Source organism: Ascidiella aspersa, chromosome 6 (genome assembly GCF_963924565.1).
Source record: "Ascidiella aspersa chromosome 6, kaAscAspe10.2, whole genome shotgun sequence".
NCBI classification, from domain to species: Eukaryota; Metazoa; Chordata; class Ascidiacea; order Phlebobranchia; family Ascidiidae; genus Ascidiella; species Ascidiella aspersa.
Window position 1 is genome coordinate 24202952 of NC_139452.1, and position 17795 is coordinate 24220746.

At 34.1% G+C, this 17795-nt stretch overlaps 1 protein-coding gene across 1 annotated transcript in view; it reads left to right on the plus strand.

Annotated features, from left to right (window-relative positions):
• Positions 1 to 73: 73 nt before the first annotated feature.
• Positions 74 to 17795, plus strand: part of LOC146140930 (uncharacterized) — a 36765-nt gene continuing 19043 nt past the window's right edge. Inside the window, exons 1-17 of the mRNA XM_083392744.1 lie at positions 74 to 197; positions 1105 to 1282; positions 2045 to 2217; positions 2721 to 2894; positions 3283 to 3460; positions 5294 to 5466; positions 7387 to 8130; positions 8921 to 8968; positions 9798 to 9978; positions 11258 to 11430; positions 12105 to 12149; positions 13236 to 13304; positions 14091 to 14271; positions 15455 to 15630; positions 16015 to 16074; positions 16592 to 16772; positions 17350 to 17522. Coding sequence (XP_083248870.1) covers positions 74 to 197; positions 1105 to 1282; positions 2045 to 2217; positions 2721 to 2894; positions 3283 to 3460; positions 5294 to 5466; positions 7387 to 8130; positions 8921 to 8968; positions 9798 to 9978; positions 11258 to 11430; positions 12105 to 12149; positions 13236 to 13304; positions 14091 to 14271; positions 15455 to 15630; positions 16015 to 16074; positions 16592 to 16772; positions 17350 to 17522 — 3031 coding nt within the window. The remainder of the gene's footprint in view (positions 198 to 1104; positions 1283 to 2044; positions 2218 to 2720; positions 2895 to 3282; positions 3461 to 5293; positions 5467 to 7386; positions 8131 to 8920; positions 8969 to 9797; positions 9979 to 11257; positions 11431 to 12104; positions 12150 to 13235; positions 13305 to 14090; positions 14272 to 15454; positions 15631 to 16014; positions 16075 to 16591; positions 16773 to 17349; positions 17523 to 17795) is intronic.

The following is a 17795-nucleotide window of genomic DNA, read 5'->3' on the forward strand; positions in this document are numbered from 1 at the left end:
AAGTAAGCCAACAGAAAGCCTTTTCAGTATAACAGTATGAATTTTAGAAATAACAGCGCACCCAACTACAACCATGGCACCACAAACAACTGCAGAAGTAACACCAGAATCAACCACAGAAATAACACCAGAACCAACCATAGAAATAACACCAGAACAAACTACAGACATGTCACCAGAAACAACTACAGGTCCAGGTAAGTCAAAAATAAATTAATTGGCCTCCTACTAATTCATAGACCTGCAGTGGCGTAGCCAACCAAAATTTTTTTTTTGGGGGGGGGATTTTTGGACTTTTTTGTTTAGCTTTTGTCATTGTATTAACTGCCGTAACGAACACAAAAACAATGCTAGCAAACCGTTTCGAGCAGCAACTGGCTGAGTGTTAAACGCAAAAACCAAAACCATTAAAAGAGCAAAAACTGTCTAAAAGTAGTGAAACTACATTAATGTATAGCAAACGTAATATTAACTACATCTTTGTGACGTAACAATGCATGACAATTAAAGGTGTTATACATCTGTGATCGAATGTTGTGGTACTGCTCATAAATGCTAAAAAAACAAATCATTAGGAATAAATTTTTATAAATTTTTTTTGGGGTGGTCAAGGCCCCTCAGGCCCCCCTAGCTACGCCTATGTAGACAAGCAAGGTTTCGTAACAATATCTGGACGTAATACACGTGGGTCGAAAAAAAAACATTTTTTTTAACAAATATATTTTCGGGCCAATTTTACTGTGTAAATATGAAAAAAATTATCTGTTTTTCCAAGAGACAATTTTTCAACAAAGAAAACTGAACATTAAAGCTCTTAAATTATGTTTTGATGAACAATTAACATTGCTTAAAGTTTTATATTGATTTGCGTGAATCAGATAAAATAAGTGTGTTTATCATAACAAAAAAGAGTGGATAGTTCTTTGGTCCAGGTAACGATTTAAGTTGAAAAAAAGGCAAGTTGTTTTTTAAATATACTTTTTTTGTGAAGTTTAAATTTTTTGATTTTAGGGAATAGTTTAGGTTTAGAAAACAAAAAAGGTAAGTAGAAACATTTTGAATTTTGTTGCACAACTTAAAAATATGTTATGCTTTTCTTTTCAGTGCCTTGTCATGGCACAAGAGAAGTAGACCCAGGTTCCGAAGGGTTAATTGAATCACCGCATCACCCCGGATTGTATTCAGCAAACACAGACTGCACTTATACGCTCATCGGCACAAGTAGCGAATCCAAATTCGTGATCGACTTTCTAGCTTTTGACCTTGAAGCTTTCAATTGCCAGTAAGTTGTAGTGTAACTGAAAAAAAAAACTCCGGTTAATTATTATTAAGTAGGACACCAAAGCGCTTAAACGAATTACCGTATAGTCTGATCGTATCAAACACAATAAATTGAATGGTTAAACAAATGTAACCAGTTTGTGTAATCTGTATTTGTTACCTATAGAGCAGGGCTACTCAATTATTTGTTAGCAAAGGTCCAGTTACTAAAGTTTAAAATCCGCTTAGGTCCGATATAACTCTCATGACTTAATTTACAATCATGCAATATGTAATACGGTATAATTTACATATTTCCTTCGCTTAAAGTGCGAATTGTGAAATGTCCTTACTGCAGAAAGGGGTTTTAATGAACAGTAGAAATTGTTTGCCAAGGAAAACTCTCCAAATCGCATTGCTAAGTAAATGCTGAGACATATTAGGTCCGGATTTAACATTGAAAAGGTCCGCATTCGGACATCTGTCCGCCAGTTGAGTAGCCCCGCTATAGAGCATGCGCAGAAAAGAGGTGAAAACAGCATTTATCAATTGGGGGTTCCAGCAAAAACTGTCGGTATATCCTGAAATAAGTAAGTATCAATTTTGTGTTTAATATCATTACTCCGAATCTTGCTGAAAATAACGTCATGAAATTTGAGGATATACCGACCACGGAAATTTCTCGCGAAGGATTACTTGCGATATAGACTGCGGCAAACCTATCTACTTAACAGTTATCTTAAAATCGCAATGTACTGAAAACGAACTAATGCTGCCAATGCAGTTACGACTACCTAGATGTGTACGACGGCGCAAGCACCAGTGACCCTTTGTTGGCGCGTCTCTGCGGTAACACGATTCCTCAATCGTACTCCAGCAGCGGAATGTATATGACGTTCCACTTCGTAGCCGATGATGCATTCCACCTTACCGGTTTCAGCCTGAAGTACACGGCAGGTAATTACAAAATATAGGTTCTATGGTACCAGTGGAGACAAGTGTTTGTAAATGTGTGAGGCATTTAACTCGGAAGAACCACACAACATGTGGTTTGCCTCCTTGGCCGACGTCAAATTTCCTTGACCTTAAAAGGTATTTGTAGAAAGGCTATACAATTATTTTGTTTTCAAGTTTTTGTCCATTGACCTTCTTTGTACGACAAACAATATAACTTTCACAAAAATAACTATGGCTTGTTGTAAATTTGTTGTATCAAGCCCAGCCGAATATTGTGGTACAAACGTGAGAAATGGCAAACATCTTTTACAAATAATTATGACTGGTAATTCTTATGTCAAGCGAAGTCAGTCCAATTTTCCAACACCATCATTTCTAAATTTAAAACGAATAATAATAATAAAGAATGAAGAAAAACTGATAAACTCAAATGCTACCAATATATGGCATTATAGTTAGATAAACTAACAGATAGCCTTTTCTTATAACAGTATGAATTTTAGAAATGACAGCGCAACCAACTACAAACATGGCACCACAAACAACGGCAGTTGTAACACCAGAAGCAATCACAGAAATAACACCAGAACCAACCGCCGAAACAACACCAGAACCAACTACAGAAATACCACCAGAACCAACTACCGACATGGCACCAGAAACAACTACAGGTCCAGGTAGGGCAAGAATAAAGTGATTGGCCTCCTACTAATTGATAGACAAGCAAGGTTTCGTCACAATATCTGTTGGTAATTCACGTGGGTAAAAAACATTTTTTTTAAACAAATATATTTTCGGGCCAATTTTACTATGTAAATCTAAAATATATATTGATGGGTAAATCAGATAAAATAAGTGTGTTCATCATAACAAAAAAGTATGGGTAGTTCTTTGGTCCAGTTATCGATTTAAATTAAAAAAGCAAGTTTTTTAAATATACTTTTTTTGTGAAATATAATTTTTTTGATATTAGGGAATAGTTAGGTTTAGAAACCAAAAGAGTTAAGTAGAAACAATTTAAATTTTGTTGCACAACTTAAAAATATGTTATCCTTTTCTTTTCAGTGCCTTGTCATGGCACAAGAGAAGTAGACCCAGGTTCCGAAGGGTTGATTGAATCACCGAATCACCCCGGATCGTATTCAGCAAACACAGACTGCACTTATAAGCTCATCGGCACAAGTAGCGAATCCAAATTCGTGATCGACTTTCTGGCTTTTGACCTTGAAGCTTTCAATTGCCAGTAAGTTGTAGTGTAACTGAAAAAATAAACCAACTACCCCACACTAATCGCACCAAGCACATTAAATTGTATGTTTAAACAAATGTAACCAGTTTGTGATCTGGATTTTTTACCTATAGAGCATGCAGAAAAGTGGTCAAACTAGCATTTTAGCAACTAAAATAAATATTCATAACTATAAGCCAAGTGAATCCACTCAATCTTTAGCGTTTGCTATTCCAATGGTTTAAGGTGAGCCAAGCGGACATAAAAAGCCAACATTACTTTTGCTTATCTGTTGTTTGATGTATTGTTATTGTAAACAATGTTTTATCCTTTTTTTTTCCAAACTTGCTTTGTCCGATTTTTAATGAGCTATAAGTCCCATTCCTCTGCATTAAAACATTAAAACAGCTACAAATCCTTCAATTCTGTCAGTTAGGAATTGTTGTCTGACAGCAAATGGGCAGAATGTTCGGTTAAGTATGATGGCGTTCAGAAGCCTAAGCAATTTAACTGAGCTGAGCTATATCACCTTGAAAGAATTAATTTTACCAAAATATAATTTTAGGTTTATTTGCTCTTATTCTTGATTCCAGACTAGAAGCAAAACGTGAGCTCAATAGCAAAACTTCCTTTGCTTAGTAAACATGGCGAGAATAAGTACATCAGCTTTTCAACCTTTCAAAAATAACTCTTTGGCTCATTCGACTCAGCTTCTGAATTTTTCAATATAGCCCACGATTAGCGTTGATTTGTCATAACATGTTACTGTTGGACAACCCGGATTTACAAAATTCCCTTGTGTTATTGCAAGTAGGACAGCATTAGGGAAGCGGTATAATCATCCGATTAAACGTGCATGTTTGTCGAGGTGTCTCTTACCCTTAAGTTAGATAAATGTTTCACAACCTGTCCATGTTGACAGTAGGGCTGCGGATTATGACTCGGGGCTTATAAGACTACTCGAGTCCCGAGACCGACACCACATTATGTTGGTTAAAAGTCATTAAGCACCCATGTGAGTGAATAGCTTTACATCCACCCTATTTTAGTTACGTAAATCGATGTAACACATGCTGTTAGTCTTTGCCAAGGTGTTGTGGAATCGGCAAATTTTGCCGAAGTCGGACTCGGGAATCGGGTTGTTTTACATCGACTTAATATCCTTGGTTGACAGAGTGATACTCCCACCACTACGTATTAAACCGGGTCCCACACTCTCCTTTTCAAGAGAAAACTTCTTGTTTGAGAGTCAAAAGCTAAAAAGCCTGTCTTTTTTGGACCTAAAATCTCAAAAAGACCCCTTCTATACAGGTTCTGTAAAATTTTATACCACAATAGCGCTTTATACATTATTAGGTGTAGGCTAGTAACAGGGGGTATATGTCGTGACATAATGATACACATTATTCCGGGTATTAAACAAGCAGATAACATCAAGCTTACCGATTTACCAGCAGGATCTTATGAATAAATTTTGTTCTACCCCCGTAGAATTTCATAGTTAAACTAATTTAACCAGAACGTAAAAAAACAAGGTATAAAAATAGAATTTGAATCGCAACTCTATGCAGCCCATTTTTAATTCGCATTGTAAGGCATTACAAATGGTGCCTGGAAAACCATTCGTAGCCTATAGCCTAAAATGCGTACGCATAAAAAACGTTTTCTTTGTGTGAAAAATTCTGTGGAAAATGCCACCATGAGAATTTGATGATGTTTGTGAACGACCACGACGAATCCTGATAAAAAGCCTTGGCAAAAGTCAGAGCCGAAATTTGTTTTTAGTTGTATTGGTTTAAATATTTTTCTAAATGTATGCCTACTGAAAAATAAATAATGCTTATGCAGGTACGACTACCTAGATGTGTACGACGGCGCAAGCACCAGTGACACTAGGTTGGCGCGTCTCTGCGGTAACACGATTCCTCAATCGTACACCAGCAGCGGAATGTATATGACGTTGCACTTCGTAGCCGATGATGCATTCCACCTTACCGGTTTCAGCCTGAAATACAGGGCAGGTGAGTGGACAATTAAACGAGAATACACAATTAGTCATAAAAGCAACAATACCTAAAGCAGAAAAATCTATGAAACCAGTATTAAGACCAACGACACAATACAGCCGAATAAGCAGTAATATCCAGTACAGCATAAGATCAAAATCGTTTGAATTAGACCTAAATCTGTCGGAATACTGCCTAAATTCATCAGAATTAGTCTTAAATTCTTCGGAATAAGGCCTAAATTCGTCCGAAGGAGGCCTAAATTTATCGGAAGAAGGCCTAAATGGCCCTAATAAATCCCAAACCTGTCGACTGTCGGTACAGGGTATGGAACGATCAGGGGCCATATCGGTCTGGCATCGGGTCATGTATAGTTAGGGGTGGGGTTTGGGGTTAGTGAAAGTGTTGTTTAGGCCTGATGCTGACCTTTCAGGTCTTATTCCGACGGATTTAGGACTTATTCCGACTTAGACGGTACTAATACCATTAGGTATTAATCCTATTTTGGCCTTATCCTGAATTGTGTTTTATTCTGACGTTGTTATTATTCTTATCTCAGTCTTATGGCTGGAGTCCAATAAAACTAATTGTTTAACTATACGAAGTCCAATATAGATTTCACTAAACAAGTAAGGCTATGTTGTAAAGTTGTATGCAAAATGACAAACATCATTCTAAAAACGATTACTATTGTCAATAGTATCTCAGGGTATTATTGAATAAAATAAGAGTGAAATTGATTTGTTGACATTTATGATAAAAATAATGACCAGTTTGGTACTAAAGTACACGCGCATTTATGTTTGTTAACATTTTAAGGTTGATGCAATATAGCTATCTAGCATTTAGTTTGACAATCGAAGAATTGTAGGCCTACCAAGTTAATTTCGCATTTCTTTCAAGGAAGGTAGCCTATCCATATGCATTACAGAATAAGCTAATCTTAGGAGTAGCGTTATACCAAAAACAGTTGAATGTAAAATGCATTCCGTATAACGTATTAAAGATTTTCCTAATTAACTTTTGACAAAATCTTCGTTTGAAAATTATTGAAAAAATATAAACATGTTTAAACTTTACCTATAACCTAGTTTTTCTAATCATTTTCCTACTCAATGACTTCATTCAACGATTTTATTGTAGGGATCTATTGACAACTAATTTAGCCGCCGTTAAACTAAATAGCAAAGTTAAATTTATCATTGCTACAGTTATGTAGATAGTACAAAGTGTTATAATAAGTTGACTTAATTGCACTTAGGTCACTGTTTTCGAATGACTTGACATGATCGAAGTATGTTGGGAAAAAATGAAAAATCATATGACTTGACTTACGTCGTTTGGACAAAAACTTGGGTTGAAATGAAATGCTTTCGTCAAGAACTTCTTTTATAAATTTGGGTTGTTTATTTATATTTTCGCACATAATAAATTGCTTGCTGTATATTGCGTTTGGCTTTTTTTAGTTTTGGTATTGCTTAATAATTTAATTATCGGACGAGTTAATTACCAGTTTTAAAAGTTTAACATTTACTTTTGTGACTAGGACTTGACTTGAAATTGACTTTCTCTATTCACGACTTGGACTTGACTTAAAATTAAGTTATTATTTTTAATAAATAGTTGTTGGAAAGTGCATAATGCTTTGTACGTTTTTAGCAGTATGGCTGAAAAAGTTTTATTGTATTTAAATTGCAATGATTATACCAATGTAGCACAGTTTTAAATTTCAATATAGGGTGGTAAAAAAATCTACAAGAACATTTATGAAACAATCAATTGTTGAAAAGGTGACTAAAAGGCTTAAAGTATTAAAGGTTATCTTAAGGCTACACATAAAAAAATAAGCTGATCTTACGGCTACACGAATTATATTTTTTACACTTTTCTTCCTTGAGTTAAATAACAATATACTTAAAACTTAATTAACCACAGAAACCACACTGGTACCAACTTCAGAAGCTCAACTACAATCAACAACAGAAGCTGAACCAGGTCCAACTACAGAAGTTGAACCAGAACTAACCACAAAAGTTGAACCAGAACCAAGTACAACGGCCGAACCAGAACCAACTACAGAAGCTGAACCAGAACCAGCTACAGAAGTTGAACCAGAAAGTACAACGGTCGAACCAGAACCAACTACAGAAGTTGAACCAGAACCAACTACAGAAGTTGAACCAGAACTAACCACAAAAGTTGAACCAGAACCAAGTACAACGGCCGAACCAGAACCAACTACAGAAGCTGAACCAGAACCAACTACAGAAGTTGAACCAGAACCAACTACAGAAGTTGAACCAGAACCAACTACAAAAGTTGAACCAGAACCAAGTACAACGGCCGAACCAGAACCAACTACAGAAGCTGAACCAGAACCAGCTACAGAAGTTGAACCAGAAAGTACAACGGTCGAACCAGAACCAACTACAGAAGTTGAACCAGAACTAACCACAAAAGTTGAACCAGAACCAAGTACAACGGCCGAACCACAACCAACTACAGAAGCTGAATCAGAACCAACTACAGAAGTTGAACCAGAACCAACTACAGAAGTTGAACCAGAACCAAGTACAACGGCCGAACCAGAACCAACCACAGAAATTGAACCAGAACCAAGTACAACGGCCGAACCAGAACCAACTACAGAAATGACACCAGGACCAACTACAGACGCAAGTAAGACCTAAATTGTGAAATCGCAGCGAAATAAAGGCGCTTGACACAATTAGTCACAGTTATGAAGTATAGGTTAAGTAAAATATCAACGAACGTTTATTACCTTCTCACGTTTTTCTTGAAGTACGTTTTTATGTCAGAGTCAGCAGACGCAGAAATCCACCGTTTTCAATTCTTAAATCCCCAGCATAATACTTCGCAAGTTTTGAACATTAAGCGTATAACATACCAAGTAGGAATCGATAACGCCAGATCGGATTTACCCAAAATCAAAGTTTCAGTACTCGTCCAATACTTGGATGGTGTTGGTATCGATGCGATACTAAGTTAATATAGGAATTTCACATTGATTTGCGATACAATGCTCAAAGTGTTATAGTAGATCTCATGAAAAATCAGTAGTTTACAACTGAAGTCAATTAACGCTGAAGCAAACTAAAAAACTGGTATAAATTACATTTGAAGGTTTCGTATTACTGGTTTTAGTATTGCCACGTCTTCGTTTGGTATCGGATGAGATAATAATAAACTTTATGACCAGAATATCAGGTACCGGTGTCGGAATAAAATGTAAAGTATCAGACATTCCTAATTTAGGCCGATAAAACGATTTATTACCCAAGGAAAGTTTCTTGTACAAAAATACTGTTTGTATGTCAATGTGAAATTCCAATCATAAGTCGCTTGTAGGATTATATATTAGGTTCCTAAGACTGATTTCACATCTTTATCATAAATCGGCTGTCACAACTTAATTTAAGTGTTATTTCTAACTATATCTTGGTTACAGTAGATGAAGGATCTGGTTATTCTGGCTCTGGAGATTGGACGACATCTGGTAAGTTTTTTTTTATATTTTTAAACCTTATTCAAGCGGTCTTATGTAATTAGCGTTTGTTTAATATTTTGCGAAAAGTTTTAACTTGTCAAACATCAATAAATGTGATATATACCAACAAAGGAAATTATTATGTCATTATCCTTATGCAATTTAATTGCAATAATAGCTACGGCTTTTAAAAATCACATTGCATCCTAGAATGACAGTGTTTCAGAACGATTATTTCTGTAAATTTCTAGCGTGTATTTTCAGTGTTTTGATTTTATCCACTATAGCAACATAAGTTAAGATAATCAACCAACATAATAAAAGACAAACTTGCAGGTTTTAGATGACAGCCATATATTTAACATGGTAATAACCAATTCATCTTGTTTTGGTAACTCACAAAAGACATAACATAAACATTTTTTGGCATTTTTTTTTAAGAAGGTGGTGTTAAGTTGAACAATGGCATGTATATTGTAAAGTTGGACAATGACATGTATATTGTTAAGTTGAACAATGACATGTATAATGTTAAGTTGAACAATGACATGTATATTGTTAAGTTGAACAATGCCATGTATAATATTAAGTTGGCCGGAAATGTGGTTCTGGCAAGTAACACAGATAAAGTAATTGTGGACATTTCACTAAACCCGAAATAAACTAAAATGCACTTTAGCTTATTGTCATCTTTTTAACAACAAAAATAAAAAAAATACACAAAAACTGCAGCCTTAAAAAAATCTAATATTTCCAAGCGTATTTTTAGTGCAATTAATATTTACAGAATAAAAGTTTAATCACCACCTCTAACTCGCATGCTCATTTTGCCGTCCAGCGTCTTGCAATGTTGAGATCGAAGTTAATCCAGGAACCGACGGGTTGATCAACTCACCCAAGTATCCGAATTTGTATCCAGCCTACTCTGACTGTACATATGTGCTAACGAGTACAGATACCGACTACCATATCGTTATCAACTTTGAAGCGTTCGACGTTGAATATCATTCCGGTTGCAAGTAAGTTGCTAAATTTAACCTCGTTACATGTATATCTAAAGTTAGCCGACCGCTAGTCATATTGTAAAAAAGATTGAAAATGACCCAAGTCCTATAGTCAAGTGATGTGTGGAATAACTTACGTCAAGTATTTCAATAAATAGTCCCAGTGTAAGTCATCAGTTGCCAAAGTCAAGTCCCGATCAACTTCTAGTCAAACTCTGATATCAAAATAAAAAGATAAACTATTAAAATAGTTAAACTCGCTTGAATAACCCAAAAGCAAAAATGAAAACAACACCAAAACAATGTAGCAATATAATCGTTTAACGTTGAAAAATTAAGCTGAAAAGTTTAAATTTATAGTAAAATCTTAAATAAAAACATTAAATTTCCACCCAAGTCATTCAACTTAATTGGACTCAATGACTTGAGTCCAACTGACGTCATTGGAGTCCAAGTCACGTCACACGTCAATCAAATAAAGTCATTCATTTTTCAAAACCACTTAAGTAAAGTCGAGTCATTTTAAACCAGTGACTTAAGTGCACTTAAGTCAAGTCATTCATTTAAGGCATCACTGCATAAGCGTAATATTAATGTCCGAAATATATGATTTCCCTTTTCTGCCAACTTGTTTACTCATTAGCAAGCAGCATCTTGACAATAGCACTACACCCATTATTAGTATTATGGATTACACAAGCTATTATTCTTTTATTTTTACTTCTATTTTAAGCACAAAATATAAGGATTAGTAAACCAAAACTAATTTTGTTTAAATTCTTTGTTTCGCCTGTTTTTTAGGACCTATACCCCATTCTTCATATTTTTATTTGATAATGTGGTTTGACAGGTTTAGAAATAATGTGGTCAATCCACTTAATGACACTTTACACTCACTGTAAAGAAACACGTACCCTTTGGTGCCACACAATATACCAAACAATTAAAATTAGGTATTACTAAACCAGAATATTTAAAGATCGTTTTTTGATGCCTAAAACATCCAATTTTGGTAAGCCTACTTTTTTTTTAAATTGTTTTTAAATTTAATGTAATATGTGACTGATAGAAATCATTATTGTTATAAAACGAATTTACAATAAATATGTGTGTATATTTTATTGTTTAACAGCTCAGGTACAGATCACTGTATAAAGTTTGCAATGTTTACAAAAGTTAAATTAAAATAATAAATAATTGTTTAAGCAGCGGCGTGGTAAGACAAAACGGGTTTCAGTGGAAACACGTAAATCGTGGAACAGTTGTGAAATCTGGATATTTTACTTATGTGTAGCTACGACTACCTTATGGTATCCGAAGGCTCCGGTGCTGATTCCTATATATTAAATTATCACTGCGGCAACACAATTCCTCCATCTTACACCAGTATTGGAACAAGCCTAACGATCAACTTCATATCTGACGAAACAGAGCAGTTTTCTGGCTTCAGCATTAGATATAAATCAGGTGGGTAGGCCTATTTAACTTTATTTGCATTCATTAGCAAATTAGCCTTGTTAACGTATTTTAAAATAAACAGTTAATTATATGTACGCACTTAGCTATGCAAAGCAATGTTCCCCTTAAATGAACGATGTAAATCAAAGCAATTAACTTGTAATCTTAAGACTGTTTGACTATAAGAAATCTAACTTTAAAAAAAAAATTCAGTTTGCATTATAAAAGTGGGTTTATTAGGCTATCCGCTTTAATATAATTTCAGGGTAAAAATGTCCTTATAAAACTATCAAATATTCTGATTAACATCATGAATAACTGAATTGTTCAGTTTTGACCAAATTATTTTTGTTTAATTTGTACATAGCTTCATATTAATATTTTCTTTTAATTTTTTAATATAAAATGTGTGTATTATTAGTTCTGTTTAAAAGTTTATACAACAGAGCTAAGTTAGGAAAAAACACAACTCAGAAACGAACTGCAGATAGCATCCATAAAAATTCTAATAATGTTTTAAGTGAAATATTAAACGGGCCAGCGTAGAAAGAGCAATTTAAAGCTGTTTAAATTTATACAGACTCAAACTAAAAACAATTACATTATTCGCATCATAGGCATAATAAAACGCTTTATAGTTTAATTTACTGAAAGCACAAAGTAATAATGTAAATAATTAACAGAAATGGCAAATCAATCAACCACAAGTATTCCAACGCAAACAACAGGTGAGCATTACAGAAAATTCTTTTCAGTAGTTTTGGTTTTGTCTGGGGGTCGCTGTACATTTCTTGTTTAAACAAAATGACAAAAAAGGCAATATAAACTAAAAAGGGAAAAGTTAGTAGAAGACAGTTGTTTTTGATTCTTACAAAACCATTTATCATAATGAGATAATATCAATACATACATCAAGAAAATACTGCTATAAATATATTTTTAATCTAATTTGATCCTTTAGTTCTAGACTTAGAAATACAAATTTGAAACAAGTCACTACATGTTGTTTAGTTCGTTACTATAATACGAATATACGAGAAGCCCATTTTCTACTGTTACGTCATAAGTTGCAAGTAGACGCGTAAACTGTTTGGCATAATCCAGACAATTTGACAAATGTTTGAACAAATCGGTTTAGAAACAATATATTTTGCGCCTTTTTGTATGAATATATATATATATGTTTGACTGCTGAGGTTTAAGTAAATCACGCCAAAATTGAGGGGTCGCACTGAATAGGGAACTTCAAGAAAAAGAGTCTAAAACCACGATTCTAAACTATCGTATTTTGGTTGAGGTTTCTAAGTTGTTAAAATTCAATAATAAGTGACTTTTGATCTATCGATGTATTTTTGCCAACCATTTTTGTAAAGCAGCATTTCTCAAGCGGTGCGCCGTGGAAGGCTGCCAGGTAGAAAACATAATGAAGACCTACAAAGCAACAATATCTAAATCAGATAACTAATCTATAGGCTACCATAATAGGTCTATTAAGACCACCAACATAATAACGCCATGTTCGCAGCAATAACCACGACAGAATAAGATCTAAAATAGTCTAGACAAGGCCTAAACATGTCAAAATAAGTCCAAAATTAATCGGAATATGACTTAAATGGACAAAATATCGTTTTTAGTCTTAATGGCTGGAGTACCTTTAAAGATATGCAACTTGTCAAATATACCCTACTTAATGCTGTCCTCAATCCACTATAATTTACTCTGTAAGCAGAAATTCGCAGAGCTAAGCCGTAATTGCCAAATGGCCTAGGCCTACATGAGAATTGACAATCATCAAAAAATGTTTGATTCAGACGATTTCGGATCAGGAGATTATTTCGGATCTGGAAATGAATTTGGATCTGGAGACTGGTCAACTAATGGTATGAAAAACAATATATTTCAGTATATTTTACCAGGAGAACTTGTGGAATATTTTTTTGATGTTGGCGGTTTTTTTTTTCGGTATAACCGTAGGCTACACTTGTTTATCCACTGGATGTAGGTACTAACTAAAGTGATAATAACTACGGCTTTTAATAATCACAGTTCATCCTACAATGACAATGTTGCAAAACATTTAGTTTTGTAAATTGCTATCGTGTATTTATGAAGCCTTTGAGGTTTTTAACCATTATAACAACATATGTTAAGATTATCAACCAACATAAACGAAGACAAGATTGCAGGTTTTAGATGACAGCCATATATTAAACATGCTAATATTTAATTTATCGCGTGTTCGTGACTCACAAAAGAAAATATACAAAGAAAAGTATAAACGACATTTTTGGCCTTTTTTGTAAGGAAGATGTTGTTAAGTTTCTGCTGTTGGTAATGGCATGTATATTGTTAATCTGAATGTGGTTCTGGCATTGTAAATAAACCAGATAAAGTTATTTTGAACTTTTTTCCTAAACCTGAAATAAATTTAAGTTAATTGCACTTTAGAGCCTAACGTCATCTTACATCCCCAACTGAAATAAAAGAAAATATACACAAAAACTGCAGCCTTAAAACATGAAAATTAAGATATATAATCTTACGTTTTCTCTCAAACAAACCAAAAAATCCAGGGGTGCATCGGTCCTGTTCTGTGCTTTGAAAAAATAAAATTAAAACGTTTGCTTTATGACAATACACCAAGACAAGTTTATTTGGTTTTTTAGTGCCCTGCAACGTCGAGATAGAAGTGAATCCAGGAACCGAAGGCTTGATCAACTCACCCAATTACCCAAACTTGTACCCCCCACATTCAAATTGTGTGTATACACTTAAAAGTATGAGTAGCGACCACCACATCGTTATCGACTTTGAATTCTTCGATGTTGAATTTGATTATGAATGCAGGTAAGTAGTAGTCTAACTAGTTCAAAACTTATAACATAGCTTAATTTGCTGTTTAGTCTTTATATTTGCTATACGTAACGGTCATTTAATATTCTTTACCCCCTTGCTAAGCTTCTCTTTCCGTTGTTAAATAAAATGTGATTGTTGTAATAATCACAATTTGCGAGTTACTACTAAAACCAACTTCGATTTTATTATCTCTGGAAATATTAGACGTAGAAGGAATATCAAAGCCTAGATAGAAGAAGATCACATTTTGAACGTTTGGAATACCACTTTATTGCTATTTAACATCAGCAAAACTTATTTTACGTACTGAGTTTTATTTCTTTTGTACGATATGTTTTATAAATTTAAATGATACTTAGCTATAACTAATTTATAAACCCCATTGTTTTTAAGGCAGGCCTACAACGAACGTGGCCAAAAGTTTTTTTTTTTTCGGAGCAAAGTCAGCAACCAACTATGGTTTTATGTTTCAAAGTGTCACTTCACGTCCATAATACTTGGACAACTTGATTTATTTTAGCTCTTAAAAATTAGATAGAATTAAAATTACAGCATTTTAGTCTTTCCAGGTTAGATTAGAATTCGAATTACCAAATTCTCCCAAAAAAATTCAACTAGAATTTGAACTAGATTTACATTTGATTATTCACAATCAATTTAATTTAAATCACAGATTATTCTAATAAGAACGTCAATAGTAAATATAAGTGTGCTGATTTTTATGATTTTTATACTGCAAAAATTACACACAAGTCGTTCCAACCAAAGAGTTTTAATTGTAATTCTTTGTTTTAACTAAGGGACTAAAATGCAGTTGGACAAAGTAGCATTTTTGGTAAAATCCGAATTAGATTAGAACTAGAATTAGAGCCCACAAGCAATTCACAAACTAGTTTAAAATTAGCTGCATATTTGCATTGAATTAGAAAACTAGAATTATATACTTGTTAAATAAAGCCTGCCGTAAGGGTAAGTTTGTTTCCGGTTCAACCGTTTTCCTACTGCAAACGTCATATAGTGAGAAAACCTAAATGTTAGGCAAAGAAAATACTACAATATGTAACTTCAAAAAGTGAAATACAAACCGCCGGGGAAATATTTCACGCAAGCCTAGTTTACAACGCTGAATAGTTAAGACGTTGCAAAACAAAATAAATATGCATATGCATTTTAGCTATGACTTCGTGAAAGTGTACGATGGACTAACCGCTGATGATTCTGCTTTGTTGGGACTCCTTTGTGGTTTCTGGACTCCACCGTCTTACCACAGCAGTGGAAGCTATATGACAATCCAATTCATATCTGACAACATATATGAATATTTAGGCTTCAGCTTCAGATATAGAGCAGGTAAGTAATTGCACAAAACTAGATGCTGATTTTTAGCACCAAAAGCTTATGCCTTTTCTTAACCAATTTTCGATCTAAATGTTATGGGGGGTGAAAAAAGTAAATGCCAATTGTTCTCATCGCCGTTTTTGTCATAAGCGTTTGCATCCTCCACGCCATATTTAATCGTATTACAAACACATTATATTATTTGCATTCCTTGAATATACTTGCTACGTTAACCTATTGTGTTTACAACATAACATTACAAGTCACCCCATTTGTCTGAATTAAATAAAGGTGTTAACGAACTACAATAACACCGCTATAAAAGCCTCAAACGGGATTCTAACTTGTATAGAACAACGTTAATAAAAGTATGTTAGATATTTAAATCTTTCATAGATGAATGGACAGAACACATGAATTCAAGTTCGAAAACACAGGATCCAACAACTGAAGCACGTACGTAAGACCAAGTTTCATCGTTCGTTCTCATACTTTGAAATTGGTTTGTTAACCGCAAACTGGTCGCCACTTGAAACTCCCGTGGATTAACTTTCATGCAACTTGCAATTAGTGACAGAAAATAACACACATTTTCTACCTGTGTTAACACATATCTTTAACGCACTCACGGAGTACAAATAACTTAAAGTATAAAAATACCCTTAGATGACTATCTAATATAACTGTTTATTAAAGATTTTATGTTTGAATTGTACTGTTGCCTTTTTGACGAAAAATATTCCTCTTTGCATCTTATATTATGATTCACTTTGATTACAGAAAAAATGAATAAAGTGAAAAAAAAGAAATTACGTTATAAAATCTACTATTAACAAACGTATTTTCAGTGAAATTAAATAAATTAAACAAAGGCAGCCGAAAGCGACAAAATATATTTTCTTAGTTCAAATAATATATAAAGGCTAAAAGTTTAAACACCAATTAATACTCGCATGCTCATTTTGCCGTCCAGCGTCTTGCAACGTTGAGATCGAAGTGAATCCAGGAACCGACGGGTTGATCAACTCACCCAATTATCCAGGCAACTACCCACCACTTTCTCACTGCACATATGTTCTAAAGAGTACGAATAGCGACTACCAGATTGTAATCATCTTTGAAGATTTGGATGTTGAACTGGTTTTCGGCTGCCAGTAAGTTGCATTGGACCTCACAGACTCTATCCCAAGATGCTATAGTTTTAGTGTGTAACACAATTGTTTTAACGTCTTCCAACGGACACTATAGATTTATAAACTACTTGTAGATGTATTTGAACTAATATTTTGTCGGCCAAATACCTAATTGGATTAAGTGCATTTGTATGTTGTACATCGTATCGTGTTAGGTAGATAATAGTTCGGTGCTTGACAATATAGCTGATGCTGGTTTCACAAATGATACTTTGCAAGTTTTTAAATATGACCTAAAACTTCTTGATTGTGTGTATAATACCAAATGGTGTTAGTTCAAAGTTAAATTACTATACCACTTTATTCATTTTTCAGTTTAAGTGTATCCAAACCTGTCAGATAACTATGTAGACTACCAGCAAAGCTATGTCCATAATGGAACCCTGTAAACATCGTCGGTAGATAAAAGAGTTCTATCTTTTTTTTGAACTGCTTTAAACAAAAAATTCTGCAATTTGACAAGACTTCAGGACTGCCTATGAATTAATCTATAGCCATAAATCATAGGTTATCTCAATATAACAATGTTGTGTTACAGATACGATTCCGTAGCCGTGTACGACGGGCCAAGCACTGACGCAGTGTTAATTCAAAAACTGTGTGGCAGCACAATCGGCCTATCCTATTCTAGCAGTGGAATTTATATGACCATCAACTTCCTAACTGATTATGTACTTCAAACAACCGGCTTCAGCATCAGATACAAAGCTGGTGAGATATGCAACAAATTAGTTTGGAGATTACAATCAAGTAGAAAAGCGTTTTTTATGGTTTCAGTTTCAAAGTACACAGCGAACATTTAGGTTGCAATATAACTTTTGTAGTACTTAACATAACGGCTTTGTATGCATTAAAATCACTGTTTTCAAATACTACATTTGACTTTACTTTTCAAACAAATTTCACGACCATATTATAGACTTAAATTATTTGGACGAATTATTTGACTTGTATTTAGCTTATTTGGCCAAATATTTAAACTTG